This window comes from Gekko japonicus, unplaced genomic scaffold, assembly GCF_001447785.1.
Source record: "Gekko japonicus isolate JY-2015 unplaced genomic scaffold, Gekko_japonicus_V1.1 scaffold200, whole genome shotgun sequence".
NCBI lineage: Eukaryota > Metazoa > Chordata > Lepidosauria > Squamata > Gekkonidae > Gekko > Gekko japonicus.
Genome location: NW_015160214.1, coordinates 234,483 through 256,398, shown reverse-complemented (window position 1 = coordinate 256,398; position 21,916 = coordinate 234,483). Strand labels below are relative to the sequence as shown.

The window sequence follows — 21,916 nt, the reverse complement described above, 5'->3', positions numbered from 1 at the left end:
TCTACTCTTGACTGGTAATGGATCTGCAAAGTCGCAGGTAGAGGTTTTTTCTAGCCCTGGTACCTGAGATCTTTTCAGCTGGCAGTGCCTGGAACCTTCTGTGTGTAGTCTTACTGCTGCTGTGCAATTCCTCCAAATATGTAGATTTAACATTCCCCATTAATTAGTGCTGGGAGGGGCTGTTTAGCAATGTCCAGGGATAAGAATACTTAGCATTGTGTCCAAAGCACCCGCACATACATTACCTTAGTAATCTGTCCAACTTACCTGTAAGGTGGGCCTGCAGAAGAGGTAGGCTGAAGCCAAGAGGTGGTGGCCTGCCAACTGGCACCTTGTGAGTTCACTTGAACCCAGGGACCTTTCTGATAGCTCAGGGTTTGTGTCATTACATTCAGAGATCCTGTTCTGTCACTATAAAAAGTGGCCATTCAAGGTTCTTTTGCGAACAAAATATAGGTCTAAATCAAGGCTAAGTAACTCTTGAGACTCAGTAAACTGAAGATCAGCCTTGCATTAGAGCCTCTTCCTGGAGCTTGATAACCTACCTTGTTTTGGATTATCTTTTTTTTAAAATGTCAAGTCACAGCTGACTTATGGCAACCCTGTAGGGTTTTCAAGGCAAGAGCTGTTCAGAAGAGGTCTGCCATTGCCTGCCTGTGCGTCATGACCCTGGTATTCCTTGGAGGTCTCCCTTCCAAATATTAGTCAGGGCTGACCCTGCTTAGCTTCTGAGATCTGATGAGATCAGGCTAGCCTGGGCTGTCCAGGTCAGGGCTCAGATTCTCTTATAGGTTCCCCAAATAAGATAGGTTTGCAAGCCCTCAGTGGGTGATCATGCACAGCCAGTGGACTGCATTCACATGAACACATGACGCTGCTTTATACTGAGGCAGACCGTTGATCCATCAAGGTCAGTATTGTCTATTCAGACTGCCTGTGCAGTATTTTACATTACCTACCACCTGTTCCCTTTTAACTGGAGATGCCAGGGTGTTGAACCTAGGACCCCTGGCATGCCAAGCAGATGCTCTACCACTGAGCCACAGCCCCTCTCTAAATCAGCTTGGTGGGTGACAGGTTCTGTAAACCTGTGACAAGTAGATTCTTCAAGACTGCCACATCCGTTCCCGGAAGCCCAATTTTTTTTCCCCTCGTGGGCTGCAGCTCTGCTTCTTCCCTTCCAAACTCTTGTGTAGAAATACAGATTTGATGGAAAATTCCAACCCTGTCACCGGCAAGGTTTAATCTCTTTGTTTAGCTATCGGTCTGTCGACCTTATTACCCAAAATACTTCACTGGCCCTTTTCCAATAACACACGTCATCCCCGTCATTTGTTTGAAAGCAATATAATTTCTACTATTTTATAGTTAAACATTTAGTGTGTCTGTGTGTGTATATGTACCGAGATTAAGGAGACAGCAAATGCTGTGCGCACCAAGGCCTTGCCTGAAATAACTGTGGTCGGTGCCACAAACAACTCAGAGTGAATTGAAGCAGGAACGTTAGCAGAAAAAGCCTGGGAAATTAGTTTCTGAAGTTCTACAGCACCCTTACACCTCACCCCAGTTCCCCTTCTGCTCCCTTGCTGACCACACACTGACCATCTTCTAAGGGGAAGGGCTCTCTGAGTACCATAACTGGCTTAGAGTGCCTCTGTGGGCTTTTCTCAGTGGGAGTCCAAAAACCAGTCAGTAAAGTCCCTTCTTCGTCTCATGCCGGAAGGGTCCATGTGGAGGGGTGGATGCGGAGGAAGGAAGACCCCCCTCCCCATGCTAACTTCTGGTCTCCTCCTCTTTGAGGCTGTCTTGCTGGAGCTCTTCTTCATCAGACTGCACCACAGGAGTCTCGGCCCCTTCATCACTGGTGTCCAGGCTGTTCAGGTCCGTGGAGGCAGAAGAGGTGGACGAGATCCGGGATTTGATCTCGGCCACGTTGGGCACTTGCAGAGAGATTTCTTCTTGGTAGTGGTTGGAATCTGACCAAGGGATGAAAAATGTGAAAATGGAACAAGCAGCTGATGGAATGGCATTTGGTTGTCCCCACTCCACAGTCTAGTAGCTCCATGAAGCTTTTTGGACAGGTAAACTTGGCTATTTCCCCAACATACATGCGAACACACCACCCTCTACCAGGTGGTTATAATAGGCATAAGCTGGTTATGATGACAGAAACTTCCCTCCCTCCCTCCTCTGAATTGCCTGATTGTAAACATTCTGTGCAGTGTCCATCCAAAGCAGCTAATTCTGTGCTTTATAATTCAAGCAACAGAAAGAGTGGAGAGAAATTACAAGGAGAGGACAGTGTAAGGCAAGAGCCAATTTAAAAAGTAACCAGTCCCATTTCAAAGTGCTGATAGACAAGGTAGGGTAAGATACAATTGAACCAGTTGCTTTGGGTGGACATTTCATGCATCCGACAAAGTGAGCTCCCACTCACAAAATCTTACTGTGGAATGAGTTGGGTTGCTCTTTAAAGTGCCACTGGAGTTCTGGTTTAATTTTGCTGTGCCACACTAACAATGGTTACCTCTCTGGAAGTACATTACAAAGATGCAGGTCTGTGGCAATTTTTTGACAGCTGCACTGCCCAGATGAAAACACACAAAAAGAACAGCCAAATGTCAGATGCTGCCTTGAGAAGGTCTCTGTGCTTCTAATATTCAGCTGCAGACACCATGCTGGCTCTTCCCTTGTCATATGACAGGGGAGCAGCACACTTTCAGTAGCGAGGCCCTGGCAAATTAATACTGCTCAGCAGATTGACTGTGGCCTCAGTACTGTGTACAGTAGCGATTGTACGTGTGCTGAAGGACTGTGTTGGTACTACTGCTGGCACAGGGGGAAAAATAGTAAGGGCAGTATTATTCTGTATGCATGTATTCTGCATGCCTGTTGGACTGCTGTGCAAGTACAGGACCTGGTACCTGGTGCAGTATGAACTTAAGAAGAACGGGAAAGGAAGCAAGCATATGAATATCCAGAAAAATATGTGGGAGGTATTTGGTGAAAATGCAGACAGTGCCCCCCCCCCCCCGTGGCTACTCTGCCCCCTGCCTACCTGTACTCTGACAGTGTGAATCCTAGTTCCCTCCCTCTCCTTCCTTCTATTCCTCTATTCCTTGCCAAGAAAAAAACCCCACTTTATTTGCAAGCTTGCATTCTAGAAACAGGCTGAATTGCATGACATAATGTATGGCATTTTATTTAATGTATTCTGATCCCTCAAGAGGGGTTACCATGGTATACTGATTGATCCCCTGGGGTGCCATATGGTTCAAGGACTTCAGTGACTGTACATTACTATAATGATCCAGTCTACTAATGAATCACTTTGGGGGAGGGGGAACCTACAGCTGAATAATCTGACACAGTGACCCACTGACAGTGGGGCAGGTTGAGACAATGACCTTATAACCCTTCCCTCAAAGAGCCCTGCGTGCTGATCCCTCATGAATCCCCGTCCTTGTCATTAGAGGTCCACGTGCCTTGCATTCTTTCCCCATGTTTAGCCACAGGAGCTTTTGCACTCGGCTTGTGAATAACACAACTCGGAGACCTCATCAGAGAGCCCATTTAACTGGAATGCAGGAGGCTTTGCTGGTAAACTGTTTGAGTCACCCTCAGGATGAATCACTGCAGAATAGTCGGGTCTCCTCGCCTTTCTTGGTGCCTCCTCCTGTACAAAGCCTTCCAGCGTGAGAGTAAATACATGGGAGGGGAGAGGTGGGGGACGTGATGGAGATGAATGGCTTGACGCTTTTGGCAAATTTTTAAAAATCCCACAATCCTCACAAACTCCCATCGGCCTGAAAGTAGTGGTATTGGCTATCCCTCCATATAGTTTGTCAACGTTTTCTTTTTGGGGAAAAGCCAAAAGCTGAGCACTGATTTATAGATTAATAGTTTGGATGGGGGATTACTTCCACAGATAAGGATTCACCACAAAGCTGTTGTTGCCATTGTGAATACAGAAAGCATTCACAGTGGCCACAGACAGCAAAATTTCACGATACGTTTTGACACGAGATGAGTCAGGGTACCCCACAACAGGGCAAAAAGCACCCCCCAAGGCTGTTTTCACTAGGGAAAACAGGGCTGGGGGAAAGGCTGGAGCCCCTCCTCCCCCAGCATGTGAATCGGGCCTTGCAGAGCTTGTATAATTTGGCATTTGGCCCAGACCATCCACCCAACAGTTTTCTCTGTACTTTCTTTACCTCAGTGCTCCACAGCTATCATTCTCTTTTCCCCCCACCACCACTGGAGGGTTTGGGGGACTTTATCAGCTGCATCTCTAGTTTACATCAATTAACCATTCTTAGAGGCTGAAAAAAGCTTTCCAGTGATTACTGGGAGGCAGGTAGGGAGTGACAGCCATGGGGGGGGGTCTCAGGTAAGGAAAAATGACCCCAAGGCAGGTGGGACCTGCAAAAATGTGCCCCTTCCTGTCTATGTGGCATGCAAACACACTTTGACCTTTCCTGAAAGATTGTATCAAACCACATTTGGGAAGCATCAGGCCACCGCAGGGATGCTCCAGAAAGACCTGCTCCAGTTTGGGTGCCAAACCAGAGCAAAATCTCTGTGGAAGCAGCCTTCATTGTTCAAATTATTCTCATACTTTCATTCTATGTGGTAAGATATCCTTCCCTCAGCTTTGTGGGTTAATGGTCTTTCACTTCAAGATGTGAGAGTTTATAGCCTCTTTTGTGCCACTACCTCAGTGCTTAGCCCAAATTTATGTACCACAGTAAGGTACAGCAGAAACCACAGGATGATGGTAGAAGAGGTGGTAGCATCTCCCTCTCTGGCAAGGCCCACCTGTCATCACAGAACAAGATGGGTAGCCGTGTTAATCTGTCTGTAGCAGTAGAAAAGAACAAGACTCCAGTATCACCTTAAAGACTTAACAAAAAGAGAAATCTCTGTGACATATGTAAGGAGATCTTGCTCTAATAGCTGGTTTGATAAGGACTGCAGGCAGGCTAAGGCAAATCTAATTAAGATCTTCAAAGCTTTTCAAAGTGCTCCAAATCCTATCCTAGCAGCTGAAATCCAAAAGAAGAAAAAAGAATACAAGGCAATTTTGAGAGCCAAAAAGTTAGCTGACTCTCAAACCAAATGGTTGGCCTTGATCAAAGCTGCTAAGGCAAAAGATAGCAGAGAATTCTGGAAACTGGTTTCGAATTCCAATAGTCAATTCTCCAAGGTATCAGCCAGTAAGATTCCACCAAAACTCTGGGAAAATCACTATTCGACTTTGTTCAGTGCCTATCATTCTGATTTGTTTATTTCCACCCCTCTTGAGAATATCCCCTCCTGGGATCCAGTGTCTGTCCAGGACATTGAACAGCTAATTAACAACTTGAAAAAAGGTAAAGCTCCAGGCAGTGATTTTATCACTGCTGAAGCTTTAAAGGCTAATCTTGATTGGTGGGCCCCTATCTTGGCTAATCTTTTTACTTTTATTGATCAATCAGGCCAAATTCCAACTGAATGGGGTCTTTCCATAATAATTCCCATATATAAGAAAGGCAACAGATCTGACCGTATGTTGGGTTCCACACTTACCAGCATTTCCTCCAGAAATGCCGACACACTGTGGGCCACTTCTCATGCAGCAATAAGGATGCTTATCGGCTGTGTGAGAAACAGATACTGTTGGGCATGCCGGAGCACTGCCTATTCAGTGACATCAGCACCTGCTGGAACTCCACCTGCGCCATGCCGGAGTGCTTGCTGGAGCAGAAGGGAGCCCTGACTGCCCTGATCTCGGAGACTGGGGTCATTCGGGAAGAGAACCGACTCACCCTGGATGAGTTGATGATCGTTTCTCAGACTGTGGAGGTTCTTGCACCCTTCAAGAGTCACACAGACATGCTCTCATCTGACACGGCGAGTCTGGCTCTCGTCGTCCCCATGTTCCACATGGCATGTGAGTGACTGGCCTTGTTGTTGGAGCCGGGCACAGAATGTGCAGACCTTGTTCCAGAGGTGCACGTGCTGGTGAGGAGGCTGAAAGAAGGCCTCAAGGAACACTTTCAGCCCGTCTTCAACAAGCAGAAGGCATACATGTTGGCAAGCACATTAAATCAGTGGCTGTTTCTGCAGAAAGATCCGCTTCTGCTATATTAAGATTCTTCAGAAAAGATGGTGCTCATTATATTCCAGCTGCCTTGAAACTTTTTTCTGCTAAAGTTTTAGCCCAAATGCGTTATGGGACACAAATTATGCGATTCACAAATCTTCAGGCGCTTGAACTGGTTCAAACAAAATTTCTGAGATCCCTATTTAATACTCCAAGATGTACTCCCAATGTCATGGTGAGACAAGAAGCTGGTCTCAATACAGTCGAACTGAATATTTGGATGCATTCTCTCTGCTTTTGGTTGAAAACCCATCTTCTCCCCACCGGGTTACTTCCTTTTTTATTGGCTGCATCGCCCTATCCTCAGTGGTTCACTAGAGCCATTGATAAACTGAGATCTTTAGGACTAGACCCCTATCAACTTTTGGAACGCGGCTATGCCAGGGCAAAATCTATTGTTTTCCAACGCCTCAGAGATATTGAGCTACAAACATCTTATGCTGCACTTCCGCCTCTTTTCAAATCTCTGAATTCCAAAAATTTTATGTCTGCCCCTTTATACTTAGCTAATATATCCAACCCGAATCACAGATGGGCCTTTTCCAGAGCCAGATTTGATACCTTTCCATCTGCAGTTCTTTTTGGAAGGTTTCAACGCATCCCCAGGCATTTGAGACTATGCTCATGCCCCTCGGAGTCAATAGAGACCCTTCCCCATATATTATTTCATTGCTCCTATTATGCAGAAGAGAGAGCCCTTTTAATTATGCCCTTGATAAGGTCATTTAGGTTCCAAGGACAACCAGTAATCCAGTCTGAGGAACTTTTGCTGAAATACTTACTGGAGGACAAATCCATGGCAATATCAAGGAAGGTTGCTAAATTTCTTTTTATTGCAATTATAAAGCGTAAGCACCTCCTTAATACTCCTCATGATGTCTCTTCTCTGTAACACTTCTCTTGAATGAATGAATTTTATTGTTACGGCGCTTAGCCAGCAATTGTAACACTTCTCGATAACCTGGAGATTGTTTTTGATTTTGTATGCTGTTTGACGGGTCTTTGACCGTAATAAACTGATTGATTGATTGATGTGGCAGGGTATGAGCTTTTGTGAGTCACTGCTCACTTCTTCAGATACAGCTAGAATGGGAGTCCATCTGTCCTATTAATTGGGAATAATATCACACCTGCTATTGTCATTCAGCTGCCATTGTCATTTGCCTGCTAATGTCATTCAGCTCTGCTAGCTGTATGCCCAGCACAGTGACCAGGTTGTTCTGGGATTCTCTGCTGGCAAGAGAAGCCATTAGAGGCGGCAATAGGTCCATGTCACTGTTTTCCTCTCCCTTTTTCTGCATTTCCAAAAGCCGAGGCATTGCTATTTATTCTAAGGGTGGTTGATGAAGAAAGCAGTATTGCCTAACGGCAAGCATAAGCTCGCTAGCAAACAGCCTCTGCATACTTTGCTTTCCCCACTTACCATAATAAACAGAAATGCTGCATTTAAAGAAAATGGAGAGGCGAGACAAGCATATGGAAGCTGAACTGGAAGCTCTAGTTTTTTCCTTACTTGGAATATAAACCTGGGCCTGATTCATAGTTACTAGATCTGTACGCCACCTCTTTATACTTATTAGATCTGTATGCCACCTCTTCAGACCTACTTGAGGTGGTTATCAACCTGTCAACCTCACTGCCGTCCAGCTCATCCCTCTGTAGACTTGGAACAGGGTATATGGTTCTCTCCTCTTTATACCAACCCTGTGAGATAGGCTAGGCTTAAAGAAAGTGGCTTTTGAAACATCCTTAAATGGGAGATGCCAGGGATGAAATTTGATACATTCTGTACGCCAAGCATGGTCCTTGCCAGTGCACTTTCCCCTGATGCCCCTAGCATCTCCCTCTCTGGCAAGGCGAAATGAGCCCATGGGAACCTGTGATATTCTCGAAAGCCAAGGAGAGTTGAGTAGAGTTGGTTTAAAAGTACAGAAATTGACTGGAATGTACCGCCTTAGGTTCCCTGGGAGAGTGCCTGTTTGAAACTGTCTTTGTGTAGCAACCTGACCCAATGCTTCTGCGCCATGATTATGGAGAAAACAGGTTATGGGCTGCTGGTTATCCATGTGCCACTCATAGGCAACTAATGCTCCAAAGCACAAGTTCTCAAACTTATAGGACATGGGATGGAACTTGAAAAAGTACATCTCTGCTGTCATTTGTTTCAGTTGTTACCTGTTGTTCTGAACAACCAGTACTCAAATTATTAAAGCACTTGGAATATGGCAGAAAGTGATGTTGAGCTGCAGCCGATGTATGGTGGCCCTGTAGGGTTCTCAAGGCAAGAGACATTCAGAGGAGCTTTGCCATTGCCTGCATCTGCATAGCAACCCTGGACTTTCTTGGTAGCCTCCCATTCAAGTACTAACCAGGAATGACCCCACGTAGCTTCCGAGATCTGAGGAGCCAGGGCCAATCAGGTCAGGGCAAAGCACTTGGAATAGGTTTAGACAATTCTGATGCACTTTAGAGGCTTCAAGGAAGGTCGGGTGGCAGGAAAGCAGACAGATTCAGGTGGGTAGCCATGTTGGTCAGAAGCAACAGAACAAAGTTTGAGTCAAGTGGCACCTTTGAGACCAACAAAATTTAATTCAAAGTGTTAAGCTTTCATGTGCAAAACATACCTTTTCAGACAAAACTGGAATAAAATCTCAAAAGCTAGTTACAGGAAAAAGAGGGTGGGGGTAAGCCATTAGGAGGGGCCACTCAGAACCAAGATGGATATGCAGAGCTGAAACTGGAATGAGCTTGGTTGTTCTTGGGGGTGCTGCTGGACTCCAATTTCATTCTCACATCTCTTTGTTAACTTGCATTTGCGTGTTAATTTGCTGCCATCCATTCCAGTTTCAGATCTGCATCTGGGCTCTGAGTGGCCCTTCCTTACGGTTTTGAGATTTTATTCCAGTTTTGTCTGAAGAAGTGTGTTTTGCACATGAAAGCTTACAATTTGAATAAAACTTTGATAGTCTCAAAGGTGCCACTTGACTCAAAGGAAAGCAGGCAGACATTTCTTCCAGTGCAGAGAAGAAAGAACAGGTGAGTATGAGAATATGGAAGACAAACCCCCTGAAGCTTGCCACCATCATTTCCAGTACCCAAAATTTTCTTCAACCTTATTACAGCTGGGGAATATTCAGGTGTTGGAACAATGCAGTGAAATGTTTGCTGCCAATGGGCCTCAGTTTGGGGGCTTTTCTTTAGAGGACTCTTCTGTAGTTCTCCCACGGCACAGCACTAAGCAGACATACCCCCTTCTAAGGCTACTGGGACTTAGAAGGGAGTAACTCTAGTTAGGGTGGCACTGACAGTCTTTCTCCTACTCTAAGATACAGGCAGCATCAGTTGCTCAGTTCCAAGTGTTCCTTTCCCATACAGTATTTCATCTCTTCTACCTTAGAAGTCTTTACATAAAGATTCCCATTTTTTAGACTCAGAAAGGTGCACAGACACCCTAAATACTATCAGTGGCGCCAGAAGGTCAACATGTTAGCTTAACCCTCCTAAGGCAAAAACATCTGCAACACTGCAAGTTTGAATAATGTGCCAGAGTAGGAGATCCATCATATCCAGTGCTTATTTCCTCATCCTTTCTATTTGGATAGTCTCCAAGGAGCATCCAGGGGCCAGAAATGGAAATTATATATATATATATTTCCAACTGCCTTAGAATGGAAAATGTTTATAAAGGGAAGTTGCAGGTTTAGTAATAGGGAGAAGGAATGGTGCAGGACTCATAAAGCTAGGCCTGGGTGTGTGTATGTGTGCAGAAAAAACAGCATGAAGAAGGGAAGGAAACAACCATTTATGCAAATACCAGAGCACGGGATGGATCATGTGACAGTTTTTTAATTAAATGGTGGCATGTGATGCAGTTGTTTGCATTTTTCAAGCAAAGGACTGGGAATATATGCACCAAAGACAAATCAATTAATTTTTTTGGCATGCTACTGAAACAAGCTTCAATCTGTTCCTTTCGGTGTCTGATAAGCTGCCTCAGAAGTGGAATGATTTTGCTTCTTAAACAAAACACCCTGCTAAAATCCCATCTCTGTCTCACTTCAGAGGAAAATGTCTATAATTAGAACATACGTTGCTAAACCTAGTGTGCGCCATAATGGAGATACCTTTGGGACAAATTGGGTACAAATAAGTTATAGTAAAAGAGAGCCTTTAGCATTTGTTATGATACAAAACATGCATTTTTTGCAGATCTGCAAAGATACAAGCATTAGATTCCAAATGGGTAAGTGGAAAAACTCTCAAGTGTCCGTGTTTTCACTGGTGCTTTGGGGACTGTCCCAACAGAGTGCTTCTGAATACCGAAAATTACTCCAAAAAAACAAGACCAAGCATATTTGTGAATCTGGCCTATTCAACACACCAATTAGAGTTCCTAAGGCTGAGTTGTTGGATCCTAGCAAATAATCAGTAAATTTTCTATTTAGTGCTCCTAGAAACAAAATTATACATGGGATGCAGCAGGAGGGGGGAAATCAGGGGGGATCACCACCCTTTCTTTAAAAACCAAACCATAAGTTCCTTCAAGTCTTTGGAACTGTGTCGTTGGCTACAGGCCATTCATATGCACTCTCAAATACATCAACCATGGGCAACACTAGACATCACAGCATCCCTAGGTTGGACCCAGGGACAATGATGCCATTTTAGTGTCTAAGAGAAGATATAAGAAGTTGTGATTGGGCCCACAGCATGGTGTGACCAAGCACTTGTGCCCTCCCTTGCACCTATCAAGTGCCAGAACAGCTGTGGGGGTGGTGGTGGCCATTTTGGCAGTTGAAAATGCACGGGGGAGGGTAGACAAGAGTGCCTGGTCCTGCCGCACTGATTGGGCCCTTGTGGCCTTTTAAAATCCCCCTTTAAGCACTAAAATGGCAGTGGCAGCCCTAGGTCTAACCAGGGAACACCATCCCATCTAGTTGTACCCTGTGTTAATCCTAAACTCAGCCCCTGGGATTCCTGGTTGTAGCTCCACGATGCCTGATAATATCTGCTTTCTCCTCACAACGCTTCTTGTTCTCCCTGTTTTGATCTTCACTGCCTAGCAGAACATGGTGGGCTTTCAGCTGGGCACACTTTAAATGGTCCAAATATTACAGTCACAAAAATACCCACGGCACTTTACACACACATGCATACACAGAGCGATGGGCATAGTGATGGAAGTTTGCATGTACCTGGCACAAGAGAGGTGACATTGTTGTTGTCCTCCGTCCCGCAGCTGAGAAACACGTCCACAGTGTCTTGGTCAGAAAGGTCTATCATGTCCATCTGCTCCAGCATGTCCACATTCACCTCCATGGAGGAAATGCTGCCAAGGGGAGCTTTCAAAGAGAAGGGAGCCACATGATAGATATTCATTACCCAGTGGAATCCATAACACCACAGTGAACATTTTTACAGCTAGTGGGATCACTGCTGAGTTCCATTCTCACAGTGGAACCCTAAATAAAGTTTCACCCTCCTAAAGCCATTGACATCACTAGCCTTAAAGGTAAAGGTTCCCTTGCTCGAAAGCCAGTCGAGTCCAACTCTAGGGTTGCGATGCTCATCTCCGTTTCAAAGCCGAAGAGCCAGCGCTGTCCGAAGACGTTTCCGTGGTCATGTGGCCGGCATGACTAAACACCAAGGTGCACGGAACGCTGTTACCTTCCCACCGAAGTGGTACCTATTTATCTACTTGCAATTTCTTGCTTTCGACTAGCCTTAGAAGGGTGTAAACTCGCTTAGGGTTGCACTGTCAGTGTGTCCATTTCCGAACCCAAAGGAAATAATGCAAAGCCATTTACTTTTCTTATGCAAGCTGTAGGACCTCTTCCCACGATCTAATATGCTATTACCGCTTTGTGCATCATTTGTACTGAAAAGCAGTGTAAAGTAAATGTCTTTGCTACCCCAAGCAGCACTTACGTCTCCTGTGTTCAATCTGCAGATGAGATACCGGGAAGAAGAAATCAACATCGTGCTGGAAAACCTCCTCAAAGAACCTCTGCCTTTCACGTAGCTTGAGCTGCTGCTGCTGCATCTGCTCTGGGTCCAGCCCCCGCTGCCCATTGTCCGTCTCGGCTGCAAAAGGACCAGAGAGAAGAGGAGGTGAGATGGAAGAAAGCAGAGGTGATTTCCTCCTTATTCCGTTTATCCAGAGCCAAGCCACTTGTGACACTGGATATCCAAGATCAGACCTCCCATTCTCCCCCCCCCCTTTAAGCTTTAAATCAGGTCCAACAAGTTTTGTTCTAAGCAGCAGTGCTGGGGTGATGGAGTATTTAACTCTTCCATATGCAACACTTCCCTATTCTAACCCAGTCCCCCTATAGCTACCCTCAGTTTGGCAAGAGAAAATTACAGGTACTGACAGCAGCTGAGAGGCAATGCCAGTTGAGGAAACAAGTGTCGAGAGGAAGGTTAAGCAGCCTTCCTTCAGTGATATTTTTTGCAATCAAATTTTTGAAGAACCCTGCACCTGTCTTTAAAAAAATTTTCGGGGGGAAACCCTGGGAAATCTCATAACAGATCTCCTGCATAATGGTTGTTCTGACTTGTAAAGGAAAAGCTGCCCAGAGCACATCTGATCACTGAGACAGATGATTTGTTATAACAAAGTTGGAATCATTTTGAGAGAGGGTTTATTTCCCCAGGTGCACACACATGTCAGCACTGGTCCAACAGATTTTGCTGGTTTCAAAACCCTGCAGGATCTGTTTAATGGAGGTGAACCCTCCATGAGAAGAATCACCTTCTGCTCCCAGGAAAATAATGATCTGTCTTCAGTCAATAACCTATACATTTGCTACGGGTCCAGAGAACAGGTTGGGGAACCAATGAAACAAAGTTGTATTCTTTTTTTCTTTCCAAACTCTTGAGTAACTTCTATTCCTTTCTAGAATGTGCTCATTCATGTCATCCTGTTTTGTGAAGAAAGGTGATCACTCATCTCTTGAAAAGAGACAGCTGATTTGCCAAATGGTAGCTTTTAGTAGTGACGAGCTCTTAAACAAGATAGCCCAGCTAAGTGCAGACATTTCGATAACAATGAACTTGTCTGCTGATCTCCTCTTCTACATCAAGCTTTTATGCTGTCCACTAAACTTGCGGTCAGACAGTGTCCTATCCTAACCCCATTTTAATATTTTATAATCTACTAGTCCTCATCCACACCCAACCTTTTTAATTTAAAAAGGGGGAGATTTAAAGTTTTCCTCTCCAGTTATGAAACCTCTCACCTCCTGGTGTGATCCACTAGGGTTCTTATGTGCTATGTTCTGTTTCCTCTGCCTGACTCATAAAGAAAGTAAAGGCAAAAAACCCCACTCCAAATTTATGGTAAAAGCGGCAATATGTGTACTGAAAGCAGAAATGCTAGAATGGTTCCTATTCAAAGCTGAAGAGAAGGTTTTAAATGTTATTCCATTGTGTTTGAAAATTCTGTATTAAGCTTATCTGGCAAAACCTGCCTGCAAGAATTTAGTTATAAACTCAGATTAACAAATCCTCATGAATTTATAAAACTGATGTTGAGATCTTTTATAGGATTCTGCTTGGACTGGAACTTGCAGCTCAGATGCGGTCTGGTTTTATTCTGTTCCAGGAAGCCAGCAGACCAAAACAAAGATCTTGGCAGCATCGCTCAAGTTCCCTTTTAAGATAATTGGCCTTGCACAAAAGCTGAGCGTGGTTGCAAAGGGTTTTGCTCTGATTTAGCACTGGACAATTAATTGTCAGCAATAATAGATAGGAAACTGATGGACATCAACACCAAGCCAAGCCATCTGATTTCAAAGGGAAGGCAGGAGACCAACCCTTGGATACCTTCTGCTTGAATAGGAAAGATGCCAGGCCCTCTTGCTCCCAAATTCCTTCATGCCAAGATGCCTGTTCACATTTCCCTTCTCTTCCAACATCACCATTCCACAAGAACATATAAAAATATACCTTTTACATCTGCATAGATAACCTGATTCCCACCTACATGGAAAAAATATTTTCATTTTTTCCATGATGTAAACACAGAGGAGGCAGAAAGAGTCCCAGACTTTGTCAAGGAGCAAAAATGATGATGGCCTGTTACGAACATTTTAGTTTGAGGACCCAGAGAATCAGCACTGTGGAGCTTTCAGATCTGATCTGTGGGTTTTTCCAAAAGCAGATATTATCAGACGCCTCCAGGCAGGTATCAGAAACCTCTCAGCTCCTCCGTTCAATTACTCTCGATGCCACAACCAGCCAGACTGGTATAAGGAAAATGTGATTACTGAGTTAGGCAGAGCCATAACCAAGGAAACCAAACAAACAGGAACTGTTCTAATTGTTTCTGTCTCAGTCCAAGCAGCCTCGTCAGTTGCTTCAGGACAAATTTCAGCCAAACAGCAATAACTGATGAACTTCATGCAGGCCAAGGAGAAAAGGGATAGGAGACTTAACAGGATGGTGTATTTCCATTGGGGCCAAGATAATGAGAGACCAGATTCTGCAGCTGATGAAAACCAAGCCATTAAATTCACATGGGGCTAAAGATTCTGCACTCAAGTCCCATTCGTAACAGAGGTACACAGGAAGTTGCCTAATGCTGAAGCAGATCATTGGTTTATCAAGGTCAGTGTGGTCTACTCAGACTGGCAGCAGCTCTCCCAGGTCTTAGGGCAGAGAGGTCTTTCACATCATTTGTTACCAGATTCATTTAACTGGAGATGCCAGGGTATTGAACTGGGAACCTACTGCATGCAAAGCATGTGCTCTGAGCCACACTCCCACCCGAAGGGAACCTGGTTGCAAGTGGGTACTTGAACCCAGATTTTCTGGAACTACATTATTATTTGGCTCCTGTTAGCCACACCCTATCAGCTAGCAAACAGGCCTTCCTTGAACTGACAGTCACGTGTGTCCAGGAGCAAAAGAAGTGTAATGTATCCAGTCCAGACCGCGTGGCCGGCTTGGGCTCCACGCGGTCAGGCACAAACGTCGAGCTTCGCTCCAAGAGACAATGGACTATGCGGATCCTAGCCCGCTCCAATCAGGGGGCTAGATTCCCGGCCGAGAGCCGATGGGACTCTCGGCCACCAATGTTCCCTCTAAGCTGTGGAGTCCCATGAGCCAAAATTCTACTTTGTGAGCAACTGGCATTAAAGTTGTGAGCGGGCAACTTGGCTGCTGCCTAAATTAGTTTGTTCTGGAGCCCTCCTTCCTGAGCTAAGACAAAAATGCGTGAGCCGGAGGCTAAAAAACTGAGCTAGCTCACACTAACTCAGCTTAGAGGGACACTGTCGGCCACTGTAAATAACCTATTGGGAAGTGTTTTGGGTGGCAGTTTCTCGGGGAATATAAGCCGGCCTGCGAGCTAGCCAAAGTCGTCTTGTTCCTGATCGTATAAAGTACGCTATGCTGAAATCACCCCCCCCCCTCTGCGTACTTTTCAAGAAGGAAGCAGGAAGAGATCAGAGTGTAATTTAATCCCAGGTGCTCTATGAAGCAGGAATAGGTTAGCCCAGAAGAAAAGCAACACTTGCTATGTAGACTTCTCTCCCGCCCTACCACTCCCTGGCCAACAACTCCTGCATACCCTAGCAGTAACAAGAATGTGTAAGTGTGTATTCAGAGACTATCCTTCGTTTACAGACTTTTTGCTGTTAAATTCTTTTTTAGCAAGGGCAGTTTCCTCTTTCCTCATCCAAGCCCCAGCTGTGTCACAAGCGGAATCCATTACTAACTGGTTAGACCAGTCAGCTGTTTTATTCTATTTTTCCCAGGGAAAGTGGCCAGCCATTAAAACCAAAGCAAATGTGTGATGAAAGGTCCTGGGAAGAGGATTTATAGATTGCCCTGATAACTCTCCCTCCCTGTCTTAACACTGGGATAGAGGGAAGTGGGGCTGTTTGATTTTATGAGAGTTGTTGTTGTTGTTGTTTGCAGTAGAATATTAACCCAGCTTCCTTCCTAGACCGCAAAGCAATGACAGGGTTGAAAATAAACCCACTCAGTTGTGGTCGGGGCTCAGTTTGTTTCAATTCCATGAGAGTGCAGGCAAAGTGCAGAGTGTGACACTGAGCATGGAATTTGGACTCCTGAGAATTGCTGCTGTCATTTACTTTAAGAAAGCAAGCCCCTAACCTTCGTGACAGCAAAGATTTGCTCAAAAACATGGATAAAGTCTCAGTGGCTGAAATGTTTTCAAACGGTCAGCAATGAGATCTCATTGTACTTCCCATGACTAGTCAAACAAGAATAAATGATACAAAGTCATATATAAAATGCATAATAAGGCATGCAAAAATTATGCAAATCACTTACTTTATACGGGTCACTAAAATTGGCTTTTCCTGGCACATAATTTAGACAGTTTGATGTAGAAATATAATTGCTTTTATTGTAGAACAGACCAATGTTCCCTCTAAGCCGTGGAGTCTTCTGAACAAAAATTCTACTTTGTGAGCTACTGGCATTAAAGTTGTGAGCGAGCTATTTGGCCACTGCATAAATTAGTTTGCTCTGGAGCCATCCTTCCTGAGCTAAGACCAACATGTGTGAGCCGGAGCCTAAAAACTGTGAGCCAGCTCACACTAACTCAGCTTAGAGGGAACACTGGAACAGACACACTTCTGGCTTTGGACCTCAAGATAGTATATGGTAAGTCAGACAGACTCCCCTCTATTGAGTGTGATGCTGATTCACATTCTTCACATTTCATTTGCATGAGGTGCTTCCTGCATCCTTGACCACTTTGTTATACTGGGGCAGGCAAACATGGTTTCTAATGGGAAACTGACTTGGGTCCAAAAGCATCAAGCAATGCTATAACTACCTTTGTTTTTTAACACTTTGTGAGAATTGCACAGTTACACAAGAATTATACAACTGAACTGCAAATTCTCTGACTGCCCCATAAGAATACACGATAACTTGGCAAGGACCAAGTTAAGTATGACCTGGGAGTTCCTTGATCCAATCCCCCCCCCCACTTTAGAGAAAAACTAAATGAAGCTGCTGTGGATGGGGGACTTCAAAGCATGAACTTGGCACTTCTGGGGGTCAACTCTCCCCCTCCAGCCTGCTCTTGCTGGCATATTTTTATTGACATCTTCATTTTACATACTTGGTTTGTTTTACTGACTTGGTTGTATAGACATGGTTTGTTTTTATTGGCTTGTTTTATTGTCTTGGTTAGGGGTGGGTTTTTTTAGTTGTGAGCCAACTCCAGCAGTTCTGGAGAGGTGGCATATACGTTTTCTAAATAAATAAGTAGCTATTTCCCCAGTCTTATTTTTCTCCATATGCTGTTTGCTCCACAAGAGAAACGTATTAGTTACAAACACCTGGCAGGTACCATACACAAAACCAGAACTACAAACCAGATAGAAATGGAAGCACCTGAATACAAATGTAACCAAGGTGAAATGAACAAGGAAGGAAAGGGGGAATAGAAAACAGTAAGCTCCACCAGAAAGAAACGTCTGTGACATCTAATTTCTTGGTTTTCAGACTATGTGCTTTCTCTTGCACCAGCTCCTGTTTATTGTCACAGAGACTTTAATTTCAAAACAACGTCTAACGAAGATAGGAAGATCCCTTCACTTCACAAGAATACAGTTCCAGATAAATTTATCCCCTTGGACATAAATAATAGAGAGGATTCCAGCACAGGTGCTTGGCTGGTTGTACTGCACTTTAAAAAAAATTAAATCAAAATTCCCTCCCAACAACAAATGAATCTAGCAACATGTTAGTTATGTAAATGTGAGTATATTTCTCACTCTATGTAATTGGTTCTGCTTTTTCCGATCCCTTGGATACACAAGGAGCAATTCAGGAAGGCATCTGCCCCTAGCTATACCTTGTGGCTAATAGCCACTGATGGACCTCTGCTCCATATGCTTATCTAATTCCCTTTTGAAGCCGTCCATGCTTGTAGCCGCCACCACTTCCTGTGGCAGTGAATTCCATGTGTTAATCACTCTTTGGGTGAAGAAGTACTTCCTTTTATCCGTTCTAACCCGACCGCTCAGCAATTTCATGGAGTGCCCACGGGTTCTTGTATTGTGAGAAAGGGAGAAAAGTACCTCTTTCTTTACCTGCTCTTTCCCATGCATAATCTTATAAACCTCGATCATGTCACCCCTCAGTCGTCTTTTCTCCAAGCTAAAGAGCCCTAAGCGCTTTAACCTTTCCTCATAGGGAAAGTGTTCCAACCCTTTTATCATTCGAGTTGCCCTTTTCTGCACTTTTTCCAAAGCTATAATATCCTTTTTAAGGTGTGGTGACCAGAATTGCACACAGTATTCCAAATGAGGTCTCACCATTGATTTATATAGGGGCATTATTATATTGGCTGATCTGTTTTCAATACCCTTCCTAATAATCCCCAGCATAGCATTGGCCTTTTTTTATTGCAGTCACACACTGTCTCGACATTTTCAGTGAGTTATCTACTACAACTCCAAGATCTCTCTCTTGCTCAGTCTCTGCCAGTTCAGACCCCATCAATGTGGGGATTTTTGGCTCCAATGTGCATCACCTTGCACTTGGCCACATTGAACCCCATTTGCCATGTTGACGCCCACTCGCCCATCCTTGACAGATCCCTTTGGAGTGCCTCACAATCCTCCCTGGTTTTCACCACCCTGAACAATTTAATGTCATCCGCAAATTTAGCTACTTCACTGCTTACTCCAAACTCCAAATCATTAATGAATAAGTTAAAAAGCATCGGACCCAGTATTGACCCCTGTGGTACCCCACTGCTTAGCACCCTCCACTGAGAAAATTGCCCATTTATACTCACTCTCTGTTTCCTATTAATTAACCAGTTTTTTATGCACAAGAGGACTTGTCCTCTTACTTAGGATCTTTTGATGAGGAACTTTATCAAAAGCTTTCTGGAAGCCTAGGTAAACAACATCTATTGGGTTCCCCTTGTCCACATGTTTGTTCACCCCCTCAAAGAACACTAATAGGTTAGTGAGACAAAATCTTCCCTTATAGAACCCATGCTGAGTCTGCCTCAATAGTTTTTGTTCATCAGTGTGCTTACTAATTCTCTCCTTAATAACAGTTTCCACCAACTTACCCGGTATTGACGTCAGACTGACTGGCCTGTAATTTCCCGGATCTCCTCTGGAGCCCTTTTTAAAGATGGGGGTGACATTAGCTACCTTCCAGTTCTCAGGAATGGAGGCAGATTTTAATTAAAGATTACATATTCAGAGAGTGCAGAAGCCCTTTTCCAACATTACATCCACGTGTACCAAGAACCTGACAACCACTCACATTGAGAGGATATGCTGCCTTCAGTGCCACACTGCGTGAAATGAGATGGCACATGTATTTTGCACGCATGCACAGTTTTGGTAATTGGTTCATGCGCACTGAAGCTTGTATGCACATATAAACTATGTGCATCACCCCTGTTCAGCCAACATGGCAAGTGTGCATATCATTAGGATCTACAAGTGATTGCCAAGTGTAACATGTGGACATAATGTCTGAAAAGGGGCTGTGTAGCCCTGCATATGTGGAATGTAAGAGCCCCATGGAGTGTGCCAGGAATTTCAATACGCTCATCTAGAGGTGAGGGCCAAATGGTTGCAGCCATTTCTGATAGGCATCTGCCCTCTCATTGTTGCATCAAGCACAGGTTTTGCACTTCCAGTCTTAACCCAGACAAAGAACATTCGACTGGCTTGCATTCTGGTCAAGAACACCAACAAAAACAAGTATATGGCATGGTTGTGATTACAGTTTCCCCTTCCAGTGGGGCAACAATTCAAGCTGTGTGTCCATCCCTGTACTCCATGAAGAGCATATTCTGTTCTGAAATGAAGTTTTTTTGCCAACGGGACACACCAAGAGAATATCGTTCTTTGTTCAGCTGCTGCCTGCCAGTGCCACCATGTTTCGACTCCACAGTCACTCTGCCTGCGGTCCTCAATGCTTCCTTCATCCAGCGGCTGCCTCTCCATGACACTGTGCTTCATTTGAAGCCAAGAGGAGTCCCGGAACATGCCTTGAAGGCCAGAATGCAGCCCTGCACCAGCATCAGGAGTAAGCGTGGTTGGGCAGCCACTGAGGCCCATGAGCCTCAGTGGACCTGCTGCCAGCCCTCCAGATTCACACATTATGGAGGACACAGGCTGGACGTGGGTGATGCAAGCAGGAAGGCTGAAGCTCTTTCTCCATGCACATCACAGTCCTGATTTGAACTGGGCATCATGCATGTGGGAACAGAGATGAACTTGCAACTAATGCCTGATGGTTTCACAGGGTGGGGATGACCCCAGAGCCAACCTGTGTAGGAATTGGCCCCCTGGATCACCTGGACAAGTGAGCAGTGCTGGCAAGCTAGAAGAGCAGGAAGAGGAGCTGCTGCCACTGCCTTCCCTGCTCATTCTCTCAGCCGCTCACTTGCTGGCAAGCGGCAGCCACACCAGACAGCAACAGCTATTGCTGCCTGGAGGGGAGACATGGGGTGATTCTGCATTGGCTTTTCCATCCATTGTTTTACCAAACCCACCTTTGAACAGAAATTCCCCTCTGCATTGCATGCTGCTTTCACTTTCTTTGACCAGCGGATTTTACGGTACCTTCTGCATAGATTTATGGCCGTTCAGGGGCGACTCTGCAGTCAGTAGGCGTTGCCCTGGGGTATCTGAATGTGGTTCTGAGCGGCACCTTTTCCTCAGTGTTGAGAACATGTGGAGCCAATGCCAGCTGCAGAATCACCCATATGGAGTGGGAGAGGACAAGGGAGAGGACAGTGGCAGAGCACCTAAGGGGAGGGGGACCACCCAAAGGCATTTTGCCAAGGCTCTCCAAAGCCTACAGCCAGTGCAGGTTCCTCACTGAAATAATAAAGAAGAAAGTGCTCCATGGCATGCACAGAGTGTTTTTCCTTTATCGCCAAGAACGCACAGCAACAGAATGGACGCCAGAAGCAGGGCTGAACTAGAGCTCAGAAGGCATGACTCCCAGGGAGCTCAGACCCAGCCCCCCTCGCCCCTGCCATTATCACTGGGTCACTTTACGACAGGGCACAGGAGGTCTGCCCTGCAACGGATCTCCTCCTCTCCCTTCTCCCGGCACCGGACAGTCCTAAGCTGGGCAACAGACAGGAGCTGGACAAAGGGAGAGGGGATGGATGAGTACCGTGTCGGTGGATGCCAGGGCTTTCCTCGCACAAAATGTCTTTATGCAAGAGCCAGGGTCAGAAAAGCAGTGTCAGGATTTATTCCCTGTGTAAATCAACAGACCTGCTGATAAATGCCCTGATGAGATTTCATTAGCCGTCTGGGCAGCCAGCCACATGCTCCGAACAGCCATTATGTAAGCCACATCGCCAGCAGGAGAGATGAGCAGCTGGTGGATGGATCCGGGCCATCCTATGAATGCCGTGAGGGTCAAAGACAGTGCCTTCTTCATCTTTCCCTGTACTACGTTTTTTAAAAACCACCCCATTCCTTCTATTCGTCTGCAGCAGGACGATCTGTATGCATATCTTTCCCTCCTCCTTTGCTAATACAGCAGGAGACGGGAGCGCGCCATTCCCCCTTCTCTGTGTGACTGATGGTCACAGTCTCACACGCTGCTGGGCACTGAGATTGTCTCATCTGGATGGCATGTTCCCCACAACTGTTATGCTCTTGTGCACAATGCTGGCTCTGTGCAATTCAATCAGTCTTTAAGCATGGGCAGGGGGGATACCTGCCGCTGCTGGTAAGTTTCTCTTTTCCCATGGCACCCAACCAATGAAGGCCTCCCTCATGCATT

The 21,916-nt window shown here is 45.2% G+C and overlaps 1 protein-coding gene across 1 annotated transcript in view; it reads right to left on the bottom strand.

Annotated features, from left to right (window-relative positions):
- Nucleotides 1-1,338: 1,338 nt before the first annotated feature.
- The window catches only part of DBNDD2 (dysbindin (dystrobrevin binding protein 1) domain containing 2), a 30,143-nt gene continuing 9,565 nt past the window's right edge, over nucleotides 1,339-21,916 (bottom strand). The window contains exons 2-4 of the mRNA XM_015410426.1: nucleotides 12,074-12,229; nucleotides 11,341-11,487; nucleotides 1,339-1,976 (exon numbers count right to left, since the gene is read on the bottom strand). Coding sequence (XP_015265912.1) covers nucleotides 1,774-1,976; nucleotides 11,341-11,487; nucleotides 12,074-12,229 — 506 coding nt within the window. The 3' untranslated portion in view covers nucleotides 1,339-1,773. The remainder of the gene's footprint in view (nucleotides 1,977-11,340; nucleotides 11,488-12,073; nucleotides 12,230-21,916) is intronic.